Here is a 20,196-nt window from a genome sequence, read left to right as displayed (position 1 = left end):
GCTGGACCCAAGTGCAGACACGGAGACAGTAAGGTAGTTAAAGGAATGGGTCTATTGTGGTCTGGCGGAACTAACGGTGAACACAGGTAGGAAGGCGTGGTGGCGTGAGCGACGGTGGCGGGGCTGGAGTGCAGGCACGGGAATCCTGGGCACAGGGAACAGAGGTTGGTACAAAGTCAATACGGGATAAATCAATGAAAATACCCTTCTGTCGTTAAAAGGACTAAGAGCTACTACCACTAAAGTGACACAATAATCTGGCCACACACACACACACACACACACACACACATATATATTTTTGTGTGTATATATATGTGTGTGTATATATATATATGTGTATATATATATACGTGTGTATATATATATATATGTGTGTATGTATATGTGTGTGTATGTATATGTGTGTGTAATATATATGTGTGTGTGTACGTATATGTGTATGTATGCGTCAGGATGTGTACATCCCTTTGAGCAAATATCCTCTGTATAATAAAGTTGACTGTCTCTGAAGGAAACAAGCAAAATCATAATTGAAAAAAGAAAGATAGTCATTATAATGAGAAACTTTCTAAAAATACATGACATAGCATCTCATAAGTATGACTTAGTATATCAATTAGGACTTAGTATCTCATAATAATGACTTACTTTCTCAAAATAATGACTTACTATCTCATAGTATCTTATAATTATGACTTACTTTCTCAAAATAATGACTGACTATCTCATAGTATCTTATAATTATGACTTACTTTCTCAGAATAATGACTGACTATATCATAGTACTTCTCTTAGCATCTCATAATTATTATGACTGTCTTCTCCTCCGCTCTGTGTCGGTTTGACAGAAGACGAAGGGGAGGTGGGTGGCTATTTATTATTATTATTAGAATTAGTGACACATGCTATACCAGCTGATGGCGGTAATGCGCCATAGCGTTGTTGACTAACCGTCATACTCCCCAAAAAGAAGAACAAGAATACGTCATGGCCAAGATGGCAGCCTACGTGGTGGAGAGTGGTGAAGATGCGTTTAGAAAAATATTCAAGTTTTACAAAAGAAGAAACCCTCCGCCAGATCTCAGTGATGTCATTGACTTCTCCAGAAGTGCACCGGGTGACCAGGTGAGCGAACGTCGGATCAATGCGCGATAAAAAATCGGATTTTAGATAACTGAAACCTGGAATTATAAACTATTCCAATGTGGCTTTGCCAGTGGTGGAAGAAGCGCGTTAGGAAAACATAGCAGCAAACTTAATAGAGTGCCAGTGAACTTATGTTAACTATGATTGTGTATTTTAACGACACGGTTATAAATAGTAGTGAGAAAAAAACAATTAGATACGCCTTCCAATGTTGTTTAATGCAATGCATCATCACCACAGATGAATCGATAAACATCCCTGACACAGACGGGTTTAGCAGCAGAGCCAATGATTGTTCCTTTTGATGTATGTGTCCTTGTTTGTGATCGATAGGTAATCCCGGCTATACTGGACCCTGGTGGAGTGAGTGACGTGGAGGCTGCTAGGGTCGGATTACAGCCTGTCAGAGACTGGAGAGCCTTTGGCCTGCAGAGCTACCCAGGTAAACGCAGGACAGATGGAGAGACAGGCAGTTATTTACTAAAATCCGACTCAAATACCAACAGTTCAACACACTCTTAGACCAAAGCTAAACACTGTATTTTCTTGGATAAAAATACAGATGCAAAGGAAATGCAACGTGCAGTGTGATTTAGTTTCACCAAGAACCCCCACTTATTTATTCAGCTTTTTCTTTCATGCGTCACCGGACTCTTTCAGAGCATCTTTATTCATTATGGTGTACTACTGCACAGCCCTGTGTCCCACCACAGTGCTTCAGTGAGACAACATGTATGATGATGAGTTTAATCTCGATCCAAAATGTTCACTTTGACCCAGTACTGTACTGCTGTGTGTTGGGCAGGGTTCATGTTCATCTCCAACCCATTCCTACTGGGCTCCAAACCATTCTGGGTCAGACAGTGTCTGAAGACCTATCCTCAGAAGCCCAACGTCTGCAACCTGGACATGCACATGTCTCCCTCTGACACACAGGACATTTGGGACAAGAGTGTTCATGGCCTCAGGTGAGCTATTTCTGACTGAATCTGTCTGACCTGAAGCCTGGGCCAGTTAACTGTTGTTGTGCCAGGCCTTAAAGGATTTCAGGTTGAAGCAGGGAGGAAGTGCTCTCCTAACTCAGGCCTATTTTCTCTCTTTTGATCAAGCTGGACTATCAGTTTCCCTCTGCTTCCCGCTTTTGTGCTAAATTCATATCTTCCGTACTCAGAGATGTATGTAGAAATGAAAGGAGCAGTAGGAAATTTGCTTGGTGTCAAATTCTCCTTGTATGCCTTGGTCCAGCTCTAGTTCCTACAGCTAATCTGCTACTGTTTCATTATCAGTCTGCTGGTCAACATCCAGCCATGATTGTCACAGGTGTATTGGCATCGGCATGTGTCACCCGTAATCTCAGTCAATTGTCTTAACTTTTGTTTTAGTTTCGTGGAGCAACAGACCAATACAAACTTTTTACATTTCACCAGCTCAATGTGAACTGCATTCCTTTAGTAAATAAGGACAAACACTATTTATCTGTTCAGTGCAGAACAAAGAGACACAAATTATTCATGCAGACATGCTAGGCTTTACATAGTAAGAAGCTACTGTCACTGCAGATGAGGTTGTATTAAAAGGGAACTCCACCGCATCAAAGTCTGTAGACAGGTGTATGACTGTATACAAACATAATAGAAGCCTTCTGTGTATTCAAAAGGAGCTGTGTAAAGTCTGATTTTAACAAGGGAAGGGAATGCATGGAATTGGAAAGAAGATATCTTTGGTTTTGTTGCAGCAATAATCTGTCCACCACATGGCAGACAATGTCATCGGAGTGCAATATTAAGTGCAGTTTAAAGGCTTAGTGACAGTGTAGTGGCAGCCTGCTTTTGTAAATGTGCTGTGTTTGATCCCTACAGTTGTCCTCACTCTAGAAAGACACAACCAAAGACTCTGCTTGACAGCCTACGCTGGGTCACTCTAGGATATCATTACAACTGGAATACCAAGGTAATCAACTCGCACTGCTTTGTGAGAGGACCCTGTAGGGAGGATTTGATTAATGTGTATTAAGTGCAGAAATGAATACCAATATTCTGATCACAAACATACAGTTTTTCAGCATATTATTTCAATTTTATTTGTCACAAAATTATAATTAATTTGGTTCTCAAACAGTTGTTTTATTTTTGTATTAGGATGTGAGGGTATGCCATTCTTTTGAGTGAACGATTGAAGGCTATTGCAAGAGATAGTGACCGTTGAGATGTAGCACAGTCAGTGCTCTGTGGACATGAATGAAATTCCCTTCCACATTCCTACATGTTAATACAGTGTTCATGGCTTCTACATCACGGGGACTAGCTGCACTTAACAAAGTGCTTAAGATGGTGACCATGACCTAGGATTTCTGTTGCATTTCTCTCATTTTTCTTTCTTTATCTCATCTCATCTGTAATACTGGCCTTCAGAATAAAAGCAGTCCTCTTTAATTCATAATACATATTGTCAAAAGGTGTATGTGATAAAGGCCATTAGGAGTATCTAGACGCATAAACTGTGGCACATTGTAGGATGTTTTTGTCCCTTACACTTTTTGAGATGATTAAATATGTGGCCAAAAGTCTTGTAGTTGTTGCAAAGAGGGACAAGTTTGTAAAAGATGATGGAAGAAAATGGTCCCAGTCTGTTAAAACATTTCTTGTCATTGTGCTTTTCTTCTGCAACGCTCCAACTGTTTCCTTGTTGTTCCATTCACAGACTTACTCTGCCAACCACTACACTCCTTTCCCAGCTGATCTCCACTCGCTGTCCTTCCAAATAACATCGGCCTGTGGGTTCCCGGGCTTCAACGCAGAGGCTGGAATCCTCAACTACTACCGATCTGACTCATCTCTGGGAATCCATGTTGATGAATCCGAACTAGATCACAGCCGACCGCTACTGTCCTTCAGGTGAGAGAGGAGAATAAACACTGCTGAGAGGAAGAATTTCTCCTACATTGAGGATTTTAGAATGCCAAGAACTGTTTTGTTATGTGTTTTTATTGCAACAGTAGTTCAGGAAGTTGCAATATGGGACAGAAAAGGTCTCCAGTTTAATTACAAAATATACTCCCAACAACTTCACTGGGCATCTTGTTGTCTTTTCTGATAGTTTTGGGAAGTCAGCTATCTTCCTTTTGGGAGGCACCCGCAGACAGGACCCCCCCACTGCTATGTACATGCACAGTGGTGACGTGATGGTGATGTCAGGACAGAGCCGCCTCCTTTACCATGCTGTCCCACGCATCGTTGCAGCACCCCAGGGTCATCCAGCATTAGAGATGGAAGGCTGCAGTTCGGCCTCAACCCTACACGACTGCTCTATGGTGGAGCCGCTGTCAGAGACAGACTGGGCTGTGTGCTCCAGGTACACCCAAAGCGCCAGGGTGAATGTGACTGTCAGACAGGTGCTGGGGCCTGGACAGAGCTTCTCAGAAACACCCACTTCTCACCAAAAGACTGATGCAGACCAGACAGAGGGGCCCCATGACCAACTAGCAGATGGAGAGAGCGGGACGAGGAGGAGTAGCTGTGACTCTGATATTGTGGAGACATGACACTGTTGTGACACTCACTTGGAGACATTTGCATCTGACAGTAGTGATATTTTATTACATGGCACCTTGCTAAGAAGCACTTCAGATGTGCTCTTAAAACTGAGGCTGGTCCATTCAATCTGTTTGCTTACCTACTTACAAAAAGTACAATATTATGAAGTGACTTCAGTTAGGGCTGCACAATTATGGCCAAAATCATAATCACGATTATTTTTTATCAATATTGAGATCACGATTATTCATTAATTTTAGGGACAACTTCTTTTTATTGCGCTTTCACGTTTAAATGAACAAAAACACTGCTTCCACTTCCATTGTTGCACTACATTCTGGCTAATGTACAAATCTTTGCATCAGACTGGTCCTTCACAGGTCCATCACAGTGCACCTCATAGAAGGAAAATATAAATAATAGTATAAAACACTTTTTACCCAAAATTAAAACAGAGCACTGCTTTCACTTCCATGTTGTGCTACGTTCCAGCTAATGTACACATCTTTGCATCAAAATAAAACGTATACGGTTCCTATTCACTGACGCAAAATATAAATAAAATGTTTACCCAAAATAAAGGGCTTGTCTTTGGGAGGCGGATGGATACGCTGTCGCGCTATGCAGGGACTGGGTTCTGGTTTTCTGTGTTGACGTTGGACATGGACGGAGGTTCAGTGAGCTAACTTTAGCTTTAGCCTTCATGCATTCGTCGTACTGTGGTTTGTGGTGATGTTTCAGGTGGTTGAACACGTTAGTTGTGTTGCTATGCGGCGCAGACACAACTCTAACGCACTCTGCACACTATCACTTGCCCTCAATCCAAAAACTTCCAGACAACGGATGATGATCCTTTGAGTGACTAGCTCCTCGCCTTCTGCTCCTGACATTTGATCTTTCACACGACACCCAGTACGTATGTTGTCTGTCTCTCCTCTTCTACTAATACCGGAGTCGACTGCAGACACAACTTTTTTTGAGGCTGCCGCTGCAGGGTGCGCGCGCATGACACCTCCCATCTCGTTCTCTGTTAGTTGAGGAAGCGCTTGATTTGATGTGTAGCAGAGCAGCATTTTAAACGTCAATATCGCGGACGATCATGCTCATTTAATTGTGGCAGCTAAAATCGTGATTGCGATTTAAAATTCGATTAATTGAGCAGCCCTAACTTCAGTCCAACTGATTGTGCTTCACTGCTGAGGACCAGACTACAGAACTGAAGATTGCTGCATTACAGACCTGTCAGTCAGAGCACCAACATGCATATGGTCACAGACTTTACACAGTTATTGTTAACAAAGGATTCCTCATCAAATATGATAATTGGTACAGTAACTAGATTTAGAACTAGTTCATTCACAGTGTGCAGATGTCATTGAGAAAGCTGGGTTCTGCTGGGTTTAAAAAAGATAAAGATTGCTTTCTGTTAAGACATCTTTTTAGAATGTTCTGATTTTCTGTTTAAAGTGTGGGTCTCCATAAAGTTTGGGACTCCTGTATGATTATTCTCCATTACTATCTCAGCTGCTCATGTCTAGACAGCTGACCCTGAATAGGATGAGCGAATATCTCAAGATGACATTCGTAGACACGAATGTTAGATGGGGACGAGTTCAAGACTGGTCACAGACTTCATGTGCATTACTCTATAGGTGTATATCTATAAGCCAGTGCTCACAGACAGTTCTTTGAGCAGACTTGGATGTGATTTCAACCCTGCTCCTTCTTGCAAGAATAAATGTCCTGATTGTGGATTTTACTCGGTGTCGAGTGGCAATTTTTCTAACGCTTTCTGTAGAGGAATGTCTAAATTCATGCATTATCAGTTTGATATATTACGGCTGCTAAAATAAGTTAAATGAGTATAAAGATGGAAAGAAGTAAAGCTTTATTTATAATAGCTCTTTTTACAGCACACAGACAGAATAGCTGAATGAAGTAAACATAGATTGGAATATAAAACCTGACAGTAAGAACCAGACCAAAGTGGAACAGACAATAACATGACAGGGATGAGATGTATAAGGCTTGCCTATAAAGATGGGTTTAGTTTCAGCAACGCTCATAAGAGTATGATAGATGTGACTGGGCAAGATGATTCCAGAGGGTTGGTGCTAAAACAGCAAAGGGCCGATCACCCATCATCTTCACGGGTGGATACAAGGCTGAGATGTGAAGATCTGAGTGGTCATGAGTAAAATGATGGACGAGGAGATCAGAAATGTAACTGGGGGCAAGGTCATGCAAAGCCTTTTGTGTAATCAACAGGATAATGTTCTTATTCTCAATCCTACATGCCAATGGAGAGATGTGGGGCTGACACACCATTATGAATTCCACTGCTTTTTTTGGCAAGTCCCACCCTGTGTAGCTTCCACCGTTAGGATTGGCCAGGCGTCCATGCTGGCTGAGGTACCGGTGACTTGATGTGTTCAGGTTTTATGCCCTGACCAATGAGCTCTCCTGACCCCAACTACTCGAGGTCAATGCCTGACCTTACGTGTTGCTTCCTCATCCAGCTACGCAGAGCAAGTCTTGCCAAGAAATGTGGTGGGATTCATGATTATGTGGGTCAGACGGCTGTAGTTAATAACCCTGGCAGCTGCAATTTGAACCAGTTGTGAGCGATTTAGAGCAGTTTGACTAAGGCACATGTAGAGAGAATGAATCTCTATATCTAAAATAATCTAGACGTAGTAGTAACAGATTGTTTTCTGTTAAGTAAGATTTGAAGTTAAGAGCATGGGTGGAAAAGTTGACATGGGTTAACCTGGACAGTAGGATTTGGTGATCTACAGTGTCGAAAGCTCTCGAGATCTAAAAGATAGCACTGACACATGCATTCCTGTCCAACAGACCCTTGATCTTTTCAATGAGGACACAGAGGGCTGTCTCAGTCGAGTGGTGGGCACGAAAATCAAACTTCATAGGATGCAACAGGGGATGGTCTTTGTTGAGATGCTCTAGAAGAAGTTGGACAACCCATTTCTCTGCTATTTTTGATATTATCGGTAAGATGCAAATTGGTCTGTAATTAGACATGTCTGATTTTTTTTCCAGACTTGAAGATTGGGGTTACCACCACCACCTTCCAGGCTGAGGGGACCACTGCATGTATGAGGGATAGGTTAACCAGATGAGTTACGGGTTGGATCAAGGAGTCCTTATGTTCTTTATAAAAGTTGACGTTAAAGCCAAAGACATCCTTGGCTTTGGAGCTTCTCATACCACTAATGAGCTTGGCTACCTCTGAGTCAGTTATTTCAGTGATCTTAAAGACAGGTTGGATAGAGTTGACCGGGCTCTCACTGCATTCAGGAGAGAAGAGCTTGGCTATCTCATCCATTGACTCCAAAAAAAAGTGGTTTAGACTAGTAGCCAGAGTGATGGGATCCCTCACTAGAGAGTTATTTATAGAGAGCTCTAGTTCCTTGTCCTGTTTGTATTTACGGCCAACCAATTTGTTAATGTTTTGCCAGATAATTTTTCCGTTACCTTGCGATGATTTCCAGGAAAAAGTACCCAAACTAAAAAGGGTGTACCTCTGCAGCCACAAAGGCTATTTGAATAATGTTTGTGTTATAATAAAGGCAAACCATGTGTGATTTTGTTCAGATGTGTAAATATTATTATATGTGTTACTGGTTAAGAGTAACTAAAGATGAAAGACCGCAAAAGTTGAATTTCCAGGTTCGCCTAGAAAAAAACCCACTTTCAGGATGATTATCTATTGGAAGGATGCACAGCAAAGGTCAAAAACCACAGAGATCATAGCACAATATGGGACCAGTCTCTCTGCAAAGTTTGACTTTGAAAAAGTAAAGCAGTACAAAGTTAGAGAGGATTTAGTACAGATAAATTAGGCGAAATGGGCATTTGGGCAATTTGAATTTTCTCATGTACCAAACCATGTATTTCACTTGTATATTACTCATGGTGTTCAATACATCCAAATATAGCAGTCTTTGTTGATTAGAAGAAGAAGAAAAAAAGCCAAAGATAAGCAACATTTGTGACTGTAAGCGCTAAAGCGATTCATGTTGCTGTGTTCTTTGGCTCATATCTCGGTGATGCTTTGGTGCAGATGGCTTTTTCTGATAGCACCTAGCTACGGGTTGCTAGTTCCGGAAATGTGCTGAGTGGGCTGACTCCTGACAAAATGATGATTATGATATTTTCATAATTCTTTCAGTTGGTGTTTGAGTTGTGTGGAAATTCTTTAACATATAGTAGGACCTGCTCGGCTAGCAGACCAGGCGCTGATGGTGTTAGCTGCTTTTGTTGTTGTTGTGGGGCCTGCTGGGGCCTGGGGCTGACCCAGTGGTGGCTGGTATGCTGCTGCTGGGGCCTGGGTGTAGCCTGGTGGCAGCTGGCATGCTACTGCTGTGGTCTGGGCTAGGCCAGGTGTTAGCTGGCATGCTGCTGCTGTGGTCTGGGCTAGGCCTGTGGTAGCTAGCATGCTACTGCTGTGGTCTGGGCTAGGCCTGGTGGTTGCTGGCATGCTGCTGCTGGGGCCTGGGCTAGGCCTGGTGGTTGCTGGCATGCTGCTGCTGGGGCCTGTGTGTAGCCTGGTGGTTGCTGGCATGCCGCTGCTGGGGCAATAAATAATAATAAATTAATAAAAACCTTGGGTTATCCAGGGATATTACCAAAAGGATCCTCTATAATGTCTTCACAAAATGTTAGTTACTGTCCCTCTTCTGTTATCTTCTTTCTAAAGCAGTTTATCCTTTTGGAATGGCAGTTGACAGCTTTAATTTAAATATTACATTACATTACATGTCATTTAGCTGACGCTTTTATCCAAAGCGACTTACAATCATGTTACATTCATACACTGTAGACACAGCTACAGGGAACAATGCAGGGTTAAGTGTCTTGCTCAAGGACACATCGACTAGGGCGGGGATTGAACCACCAACACCCTGATTGAAAGACAGACCTGCTAACCACTGACCTACAGTCGCCACCTTATTTATTAATACGATGGGAAAAACAAAATATCTGTATAATTCTACATAATGAAGTTGACCACATTTGCTTATTTAAACAAAACATTACAGATAAATTGTTTCATGATATGCAATGTCCAAACAAGACATTGACTCAGGATGTTGGATGACATTGGATGACATTGGATGGCTTTATCAAATGGTCAGAGTTTTGTCCTGGAAATGTATGGAAATTAATTAAATGAATAAATATCCAGTGTCAGCATTGAATCCAAGTTGCTCTTCTTTTGAACAGTAAAGTCCTCTGTGTTCTAACAGTCTGGGAGCATAGGAGGTCGGGAGGAACGCTGCTGTTTTGCCTACGCTGGCTTTCGCCGACGGCGTGGTGTTTACGGAACTACCTCTTTTTTAGCTCGAGCCCTTTTACTGTGTTTTATATTAGGTTACCCTGTTTCTTCGTTGTCTTTGGTTTCTTATTTTGTCTTTTGTTTGCTTTTCCTTGTTTGGAAAATCAGAGCCTGGGTTAATTGTGTTTCTTGTGCGTTTGTAGGTGCGGCTAGACCAAGGGCAAACAGGGCCCGCGGCACTGTTGTGCATTTTGATCCGGCCCGCCGAGTATTATGAATGATACATTATAGTAAAGACCGCTGTAACGCTTCGTGCCCTCGGGGATGCGTGTGCGCGCTCCTGCAGCAGAACACGGCACAAATACATGCAATCTTTAACACTGACATCTTGGCTTTTGTGTTTAGCATGGTGGAAACACCTTTTCTGTAGTTTGTTTTAAATTATGTATTTATTAATATTGTGTAAGTCTGCACTTAAATATTCAACATATTCTAACTAGTTTGTATAAATGTTGTATAAATTAACATTTGTTTTAGTAACTTAATGTTTCATTTTAAGTAAATCTTGAAACAAATGTATTTGAAAGTCAGGTTAATCCTGACCACCAGATGGTGATAAGAATAAAACACTAACAAACAAATGCAATGTGTTTATTCTTAATACTCAATATAGATGCACCTAAACCGATACTGACTCGAATAGCTGCATCGTGTTTTAGTGACAACGGGGGATGATCTATTAAATTTAATGTTTAGAAACTACAAACATTACATTCCAGCATTTTAAGTTTTCCAGTAAGTTAAATTATTAATTAAATTTTGACCATTTTGTTGCTGCATTAAAAAGGTTTACATTTGTAATTCCTGTTCATTTTTAACAATGTATTATTAAAATGGTAAATAACAATTCAGTTAATTTATGTCCATGTATTTATTTGCCTTATTGTTTTACAATGTTAGGAAAGCAATGTTTGAGTTAGGCCTTACATTGCAGAATGATCCCTGTATCTTCCACTCAGAGCTATACAGCTGTTTAGTCTATTCAATTCAGTTTATTTTGTATAGCCCAATATCACAAATTAAAAATTTGCCTCAGAGGGCTTTACAATCTGTACACATACGACATCCCTGACCCAGGACCTCACATCGAATCAGGAAAAACTCCCCAAAAATAACCTTTGACAGGGAAAAAAGGGAAGAAACCTTCAGGAGAGCAACAGAAGATCCCTCTCCCCGGATGGACAGAAGCAATAGATGTCATGTGTACAGAATGAACAGCATTACAAAGTTACATAAACACATTACATGAATATGACAATGTATGAATGGAGCTCCAATCCATGAAACCGGAGGTAGAGAGGAGGGGGAGCGGGGCGCATCAGCAGGGCCAACGCGGGAGGCCGGCTCACCAGGCATCAGACACCGCCAGGTCCAAAGGACCCTATGAGACGTGAAGTCACAAAGACTCCGGGGAGGAAGCAGTTAATAAGATAGGTGTTCAGTGTATCCTAAAACATCCCCCAGCAACCTATAAGCCTATAGCAGCATATCAAGGGGCTCGACCAGGGCAAACCTGATTCAGCCCTAAGTAAAAGCACTATCAAACAGGAAAGTCTTAAGTCTATTCTTAAATGCGGTGACTGTGTCTGCCCCCCGGACTGAAAGTGGAAGCTGGTTCCATAAAAGAGGAGCTTGATAACTGAAGGCTCTGGCTCCCATCCTACTTTTTAGGACTCTAGGAACCACAAGTAGCCCCGCATTTAGTGAGCGCAGCTCTCTAGTGGGGCAATATGGTACTACAAACTCCTTAACTCAAGGCTTTGTAGGTGAGGAGAAGAATTTTAAATGTGATTCTTGAATTTACAGGGAGCCAGTGCAGAGCAGCTAATGCAGGAGTAATGTTATCTCTTTTCTTAGTTAACTGGTGTCTGATCAGTACTGGGTATTGGTCGACACCCAACGCCCAGGGGGGTATCGGGACTGAAAAAGAAGGAGCGGTGCATCCCTAATACTCATATCAGTATCAGACACAATTATTTTTAACTGAAGATGACGGGAACATAGTTTCTCAATTGTAAACTAAATACAGTATATTGAAATAACAGTCCCTTCATGCAACAATTGAAAACAGCCCCACTGCGCTCTTTATAGCTCAACAGTTTCCCATCTTAACTTTTCAACTAATTGTTCATAGTAAAACAATCTAGTTTATGAGCATAATCTAAAAATTAAAAACAGAGAAGGCCATTTGTTGATAATAGTCCAAAGGACAGGAGGTGAAACCCCATATACAACAGATAATTGTATATTAAATGTATGTTAGTGTAAAGAGCTAAAGCTTTGAGGACAAACTGCTCACGTCCTTTATTAATCCCAGCCAGTTCTCAATCCCAGTGTCTGCTGTTTGAGTCCCAAAGTGTTGCCAAAGTTATTTCGAAGTTACGTTAGACATGTTTTCTGCCTTTATGTTGCATTCTTACTTAGATTTTGTAGATAATGAAAACCCAACAATGATGGTTGTCCTAAACTTGAAGGTTTTTTTTGTACAAAGGGTTTTGTTGTACAAACCTCAGCAAGAGATTTAGTTTGAATTCACAGCGATAACTACGTGTTGACTGTGACCATAGTGGAGTGTCATAGTTTGAAGTGCTCGGCTACCCAGTATGTTAAAATGTGACCCGAGGGTCCTGACCAAGCACCAGCATGTTGGACTGAGTGTGTTGCAGTGGCACATATTCCAGATTATCCAGAAGTGTTATGCGTGGAACTTTGTGCTTGGAGCCCTTTGTGGCTAAATGGTTCATCGCATACTCAATCAGATTCCATTACAATCTGATGATGTTTCACAGCACAGTAGCATTGACACAAGTAAACCAATGAAAATAGAGTGAATAAGATTATAACACGCTCCTGTCACTATCCCCGGGTTTCCCCCCCAGTACCAAAGAATGAGCACACTTCGGTTTATCGTTTGGCAATATATTTTATTCCCTCTGGCTGTGTCTCTGCTCTCCGGTCCCGTGCCTCCATCTCTATTGCACCTAACATAGGGGAGAGACACACAATCGCTCATCCCCTGCAGCTGAGGCCAATTAGGCCTCTTCCTGGCACCTGTTTCCTGAGCCACTTCCCCACTCCCCTCCGCAGCTGAGCCTAGCCATGCCCCAGCCACCACAAAGATGAATATGAACCTCAGTACATCATTATATACTGTTATTATATATACTGTCATTATATGTACTGTGATTATTGTGCTTCTGTCCATCCTGAGGGATCCTCCTCTGTTGCTCTCCCAAAGGTTTCTTCCCCTTTTTTCGCCGTTAGTTTTTTTGGGGGAGTTTTTCCTGATCTGATGGGAGGTCATATGTGTACAGATTGTAAATAATTTGTGATTTGGGGCAATACAAAATAAATGTTATTTAATTATATCAATGAAAATAAAAAATAAAATAAGATTTTACATTCCTTCAGAACCGAGCTTGCATTCTCAGTTAAATTCCATCATCTGTGCTGATCAGAAAGCGGTCCTGAACTCATGTCCTCAAATCTCCACTGATCCATTCAAATACCATGCTGGCAACTTCTTTTCCTGCATCCAGGACAAAGGCGTGGCGAAACCCATTCTCACACAGTCTGAAATGTCCATGTGGGAAGTCCTGCTTGATGTCATGATAATACTGAACAGGGCACCAGTGGTCTGAAGCTCCATAATAAAATATAAGCTGGAAATAGGAACACAGAAAGTTTACTGCTGATGAGAATGTCACTATATATATATATATATATATATATATATATATATATATATATATATATATATACACATATACACTATTAACTGATCATTGCAGCAGCATGCTGTATTTATGTCTCATGTGGCTTTCATGTTATCAAATATTAATTTAGTACCATGAAGTACAGATAAAGGTTATCATGTGATTATATGTCGAGGCCTTTTCCTACCTTTTCAAGGTTTTTCTTGATAGTGATGTTGTCTCTTTCCAGAACTTTCCTCATTTCTTGACCCCCCATGTACATAGCATTAACTAAAAAAGAGAAACAAATAACACTAGTTTCATCATTTCTTTACATCAGACATTCTAGAAGTATGAAATGACACACAGGCTTGTACCTTTACATCTCTGTTAAATATGATTTACAGAATATCGACTTTGTATCGATAAAGCAGATTCCTATTTGTGACAAAATTGTGTGTGGTGTGTAACATTGATGGGTTGATATAAAACTGTGTTTTAGCCCAACATTTATCTGACTAAATAACAAAAGCTTTTGCAGGGACAAAGAAATCTCCCCATCTGAAGAGCAGATGTAAACATAGCATATATATAATTTATAGTTATAGTGGGAAAATTTCATCAAAAGTATATAAAAGTCTATTAAAACAAACAGAATATATGCACTGCAAGTGCATTCATCAAACTGGACTATTAATTATTGATTTAATTCACATTAAGTTAGCAACTGCACCTTTCTGTTGTTTACTGTCGCTGACTATCTGTTTTTGAAGTCATTTTATGTCTCTCCATGAATGAACAGCTCCTACTGTATTAATAATGACAAGTTAGATTATAATAGTAGGAGGGAACTGCTGTCTACAAATGTTAATGTTTTAGAAACAAAACCACGTTATCATTTTGTTTCTGAACATGGTCAAATCGCTGAAGAAGAAAAGCTGTCCTTTCTTTGCAGAACCTGCCTGGAGGTCCAGCCCTGAACATTATAAGCATCACAAGAGTAAAGAGCAAATAACAGCCAACCTGCACAGTCTCCATTGAGTAGACCTACAGTAGGTTGGACTACAGTGTGGTCCAGAGACCGGATGCTGCCAAACACCAGTTTAATCAGGCTGGCTTTGAGTCCCTCGGGCAGCAGAGAGAGCAGGAAGAGAGGCAGGTATGCCACATAACGCATATGACACAGCACAGGGGTCATGACCTTCCCCTGAGGAGTCTCAGCCATGCGCTCGATAGTGGGAAACAGCATGATGGCTTTGATAATCTGCATAAAAGAAACAGCATCTGACAGAGTGCTCTGTTTAAGACTAGTCACAGGTGTTAACACTAACCTCTGTTTAAGACTAGTCACAGGTGTTAACACTAACCTCTGTTTAAGGAGCCACCATGGCTATTGCAACTAACCTTGAGTTTAGGATTTCTCTTCATGATGTCCAGAATAATGTAGCAGCCAATCGAGTGTCCCACCAGCACCAAGCTGGTTTCACTGGGAACATGTCTCCTGAGGAAGGCCAGCTTGTGTTCAATCTGCCCATTAAGACCAAACACGTCACGCTCTGCTGCCGAGGAGACATCTGTATGAAAAAAGTAAAAACATGTAAACTTGACTATCAGAATCTTTCAAATATCTCTATACTTACTTTGTTGTCCATTTTCAACTCGCCTGAATTTCTTATTAAACCACTTACACATTTGTAAATATATGTGATGAACAACTTAAAATTAAATTAAAATATTCTGAAAATATTCCGAACCTTCAACCATGTCCATGGAGTCTGGTGGTACACAGTGGCCAGCATGGCTTACAGCCCACACTGGGTAGTGGTAGCCAAACATACTGTGAATAGTTTGTATAAAGGTTCTGTAGAAGCCCACTACACCTGGGTTACCTGTATGGAAGAATGCAAACGATCAACATTTGCTAACAATGTCAACATCAGATCAAAGAGTAAAATGTTAAAAACTGAAATTCTGAGTGGAGAAAGCTACAACAATGGCACTATACATGTGTACCTAACTACTTATGATGCTATCTAAATGCAGTCTGCTGACTCCTACAACCAGTCTTTGGCCATTGTGTATGTACCAACCAGTACTGCAGAAATACTACCTAGCCCCAATGTTTCTACACATTAGTTCATTTGCAGCATTTTATTTACAAGTATGAACCATGCAAGCACATATCAACTCAAAATTGAAGGTCTTGAATATAGATGTTGGCACAGGGCTATTGTACAAAACATTAGCTAATAATGCAAGACCTGTCCTTGTCAATATTGTACTTATTGTACTTCCTGAATATAGTCACCTGGAATGATGAGAAAAAGCACCTTGTGTCCAGAGTGTAACTGACAGGAGCCACATTTTAGAACCTCAGTAATGGCTCCACAACAGTAGATGAAGTCTGTCTGTGGTTCGAGCCTCCTGTGCTTCACCACGTTGTCCATCTCATTAGCTTTGAAGAAAGAAGGGGAGCATATGAATACAAATTTCAACTTACCACTTTACTTCATAAGTTCCATTTAGGCATCCTTTGAGCACTTCCAAGCTCATGGCTAATACATACCGTCTGCTGGTACTGCTTGTTTGTCAGAAAGGTCCAAAGGTGACGCGTTTCTTCCACGTCAAAGGTCAAAAAGCGAGTCGTAACGTTACATGTGATGCCTTTATGTCGTCAGATACAATTGTTACTGATTGAAAGGACCTTGATAAATGTAATCATATTTGTATTGATCGGTATATACAGTCCAAGATATGCACCTCGACCCAACAATATGAAGGTGTATTAAATTGACAGCATTTAGCCGGTGGTTTGTTCTGAAATGAGTTCATATGAACGCTACATGGTGACGCTAAGTGACGTTCACGTAGAATCCTAGTGGCTGCTTTTCCAACGCTAGCAGACAAGTGTAACGTTAATGTGTACCAAAATATATTTTAACCGAAAAAGAATAGCATTGCATCCTCCTAGAAATGGGCAAAACGATACCAGAGCTCCGAAGATTGCGACCGGGTGGTCCGTGTACGTTTTGTTCGTTTGTTTTATGGTTCATTCGAAAATACCGTGGTTTCTTCGTTTTCTGTTTGAAACCAAAAACGGGTTAACGGAAAAGCACTTGTTTTCCGTTTTTGTCGTCTGAATCCAAAAACGACAAAACGGATGTGCTTACAACGAATGTCAAAATAAAAGCCAGTGATAGATGTTCTAAATTAGTCTTCTATTAATCAAACGCATAGCAGGGTAACGTTAGAAGAACATTAATTAATAAACAGGAGTAACATACTGTGTCTGATCTCCCGATTCCGTTTGTTAACATGTGAGGTGGAAGTATATATATATATATATATATATATATATATATATATATATATAAACTCTACACACACGTTACTTTGATTAAACTATATTAGGAACTGTGTTGCATTAAAGAATGCAACGATTAAAAGAATGCAGCGATTAATTGAAAAGTTGATTCTTGCTGTGTACATATATGGGAATAAATATTAAACTGCCTGTCGTCACTACTGTAACCGAGCGTCGTGGGTTCGTGTGTGAGGTGCACTTATAATATGTTAACAAACGGAGTCGGGAGAGCAGACAGGTCGTTCAGCCCACGGCTTCACTCTTTATTTATTTGTTTCCCCAAGTCCAGTTACTTTTTCCTCTCTTTTATTTTGACATGTTTTAAGCACTTCACTTTTCCCGTTTTTGGTTTCAGACGACAAAAACGGCAAACAGAAGTGGTTTTCCGTTTTTGATTTCAAACAGAAAACGAAGAAACCACGGTATTTCCGTATTTTCGAATGAACCATAAAACAAACAAACAAAACTTACACGGACCGGGAGGACGCAGGACGGTGTTTCTGCAATTGGAACAGAAGCTGACTTAATGATGTCACCACCTATATATATGTATATATATATATATATATATATATATATATATATATATATATATATATATATTACATTACATGTCATTTACATGTCTGACGCTTTTATCCAAAGCGACTTACAATAAGTATATATATATATATATATATATATATATATATATATATATATATATATATATATATAGTTATATTACACAAACAATTCGGTCAAAAGTAAAAAGACCACTATAGTTCAACGTCAAAGTGTAATTCAAATATTAAGGTATAAATCTTAACCCTCAGTCAAACTAATTCAACGTAACCTGTGAACAAATAATAAACTCTAGAGTGCTCATTAGATCCTCCAAACCCGAATGAGATCTCATGTTGAACTGCTATGGAGAAATCAGAGCCAGCGGATCATTTAAAAAAGTCCTGCCGAGATCAAGCTGTTCTCGGCGGCCACACTGAGCGCTGACCGCCCGGTGCGGTCACGCGACCACAGATTTGATGCTTAAACTAATAACTTCTCGCCTTAAAACATCCTAAAATTACATTCCGTTCAACTTACTGCCTCCTGTTAACATAGGAAATGTGTTCTCAATTATATGATATATTTGTATTATCATATGCAGGCTTTATAGAGTTAATTCAGTTACTGTTTGATGGACAAATAGAACAGCCAATTAGAAGTGCTGAAGTTGACACGTGACAATAAAAGATTTTTGGATTGCAGAGTTCCACTGAAATTAAGTGATGCCCCATGCTGTTTTTATTCCTCCATTATTATACTCGGGTTAACACTGTATACACGCTATACAATACATAATCTGTTAACACCCCCTATACAGCTGGAGTGTAGATGAAGGAAATAAGGTAATGTACGAATTGTGGTATTTGGTATGAATGTACCAGTGAAAAGTGGGATTTACAAAATAATTTTTAAATTTCATCATCTACATTGTGCTGATCCTATCACATCGTCATTTTAGAGCCTAACTAAGAAACCCCATCCAAATTTCTCAGTTGCCAGTATTGCAAATCCCGGTGAAATATGGTCTAAATGTGTCAGTGAATAAACACGAATAGGAAACACTTTTGAACCATTTCTGAACTGTGTATGACTGTTTTTTAAACATTCCCCTTTCTGGTTTGCATATCACTTTGCCATAAACATATTTAAAACATGAAAATGCCCCCTGTAAAAGATACAAACTTAACATCAGATCCCTGACTTCTGCCGTGGTGACAGGCAAGATCTACCTATTGAGGCGTTGAGAGAAAAACACTGTCCAGACTGAACTTACAACTTGAGGCTTATTATTTGGCATAATTGTAATTGAATGAAATCAAACACTTTGGTCCAGCTTTCAAATTAATGTGACCAAGAACACACTAAATTACTTAATTTCAGTGCAACATAAAAAGTAAATTATTTGTTAACCGCACACAATATGAACAAGAAAAAACACATTTGCAATGAGCAGGCTGGATGAACTACCAATATTAATGTTGTATTAATCAACTGAAGTTACAACACAACACTGACAAGATTCTCAGTCAGTGCAACTAATGTAAGTTCAGTTCAGCTTTGTGTCCGATCACAATGCCATCAGAAGTCATGTGACTCTAGTCAGTGTGAAAAGTATCTAACTCCTCCTAACGCTCCTGAGGTTCCTGAACGCATCGCTCTCTCTTCCGGTAAGCGTATTGCATCACTTCCCGTTGCCAGCTTAGCAGCTCGCGTCGCGATGATTTCCTCTCCCCCTCCCGCTCCCTCTTGCTCAGAGTGTCTCATGTATAGCTATTCCGCTGCCTCCCTTAAGGATAACGGTACATGCAACAAGTGTAGTTAATTTGCTAGGTTGGAGGCAGTTCTAAGTGGGTTAGATGCACGGCTCCGCACCATCGAAGCTCAGACAGCTAACGGAATCGTGTCCTGTCTTGGCCAGATTTTAGCTAACATTGGAATAAAATATTGATATAAATGATTGTATAATGTTTTCAGATTTAATGGTGTTAAACTAAGCTTTAACTTCTTACCTTTCGCGCTAAATATCGTTTTAATTATTTGAGTTAGCTTTGCCTTTACTAGAGCCAGTAAAAGGACGCTAATGCCGGTAAATTAGCCGTGTGCTGGGCTTGGCCTGATTCGACCTAACTTCTGGTTAGGCGCTTCTGGTTTTTCAGGGATATTAACTTGTTACAGGGTCACCAAAATGCTGTCAACATATCCGGGATCGTTGTTCTGTCCTTCACAATAAGATATCACGCTTCAACAACTCCAAATTATGCAATAAAAGCTCCGTAGTTTCCATTTTAGTCCATACCACCACCTGCTGGATGTTTTGTTAAACTCTTCTCATGTCAGTCAGTTGAAAAACACCAGCTCGTGCATGACATTTAACAATTATGCACACACACATCTTGTATATAACAATTACTATCAACACAGTGCAGAGTAAGAGTTATATTACAACTAAAAGCACAAGTATTCATGATTGAAAAGCTTCATTGTTAAAGCAAAAGACAAATGACTTGTGCAAATCTTTGAAAAGTTGATACATATTTATTTAAATGAAAG

General features: G+C 40.3%; 2 protein-coding genes across 6 annotated transcripts; one reads left to right on the top strand and one right to left on the bottom strand.

Annotated features, from left to right (window-relative positions):
- The first annotated feature begins 990 nt into the window (after positions 1-990).
- On the top strand, positions 991-7,634 carry alkbh1 (alkB homolog 1, histone H2A dioxygenase). Its single transcript, XM_034563292.1, has 6 exons — positions 991-1,128; positions 1,483-1,591; positions 1,955-2,117; positions 3,009-3,099; positions 3,850-4,043; positions 4,246-7,634. Exons 1-6 carry the CDS (start codon positions 991-993, stop codon positions 4,688-4,690), a joined length of 1,140 nt encoding a protein of 379 aa, XP_034419183.1. The 3' UTR covers positions 4,691-7,634.
- A 1,165-nt stretch (positions 7,635-8,799) lies between these two features.
- ldah (lipid droplet associated hydrolase) lies at positions 8,800-19,811 on the bottom strand. 5 transcript variants are annotated; one of them, XM_034563568.1, is made up of 8 exons: positions 19,656-19,811; positions 16,303-16,352; positions 16,045-16,191; positions 15,491-15,625; positions 15,141-15,310; positions 14,760-15,000; positions 13,945-14,027; positions 12,945-13,703 (listed from the first exon to the last, which is right to left on the bottom strand). In XM_034563568.1, the coding sequence occupies exons 3-8, from the start codon at positions 16,181-16,183 to the stop codon at positions 13,515-13,517; spliced, it is 957 nt and encodes a 318-aa protein (XP_034419459.1). In that variant the 5' UTR covers positions 16,184-16,191; positions 16,303-16,352; positions 19,656-19,811; the 3' UTR covers positions 12,945-13,514. The 5 variants fall into 5 exon arrangements, with proteins under 5 accessions (XP_034419461.1, XP_034419462.1, XP_034419459.1 ...); XM_034563570.1 differs by lacking the exons at positions 12,945-13,703; positions 19,656-19,811 and adding an exon at positions 8,800-9,274 and having other exon boundaries at positions 16,303-16,997; XM_034563571.1 differs by lacking the exons at positions 12,945-13,703; positions 19,656-19,811 and adding an exon at positions 8,800-9,271 and having other exon boundaries at positions 16,303-16,997.
- Positions 19,812-20,196: the final 385 nt, after the last annotated feature.

Source organism: Cyclopterus lumpus, chromosome 22 (genome assembly GCF_009769545.1).
Source record: "Cyclopterus lumpus isolate fCycLum1 chromosome 22, fCycLum1.pri, whole genome shotgun sequence".
Lineage (NCBI taxonomy): Eukaryota > Metazoa > Chordata > Actinopteri > Perciformes > Cyclopteridae > Cyclopterus > Cyclopterus lumpus.
Note: the sequence above shows the minus strand (reverse complement) of the source record. Positions and strands in the feature narration are given on the sequence as shown.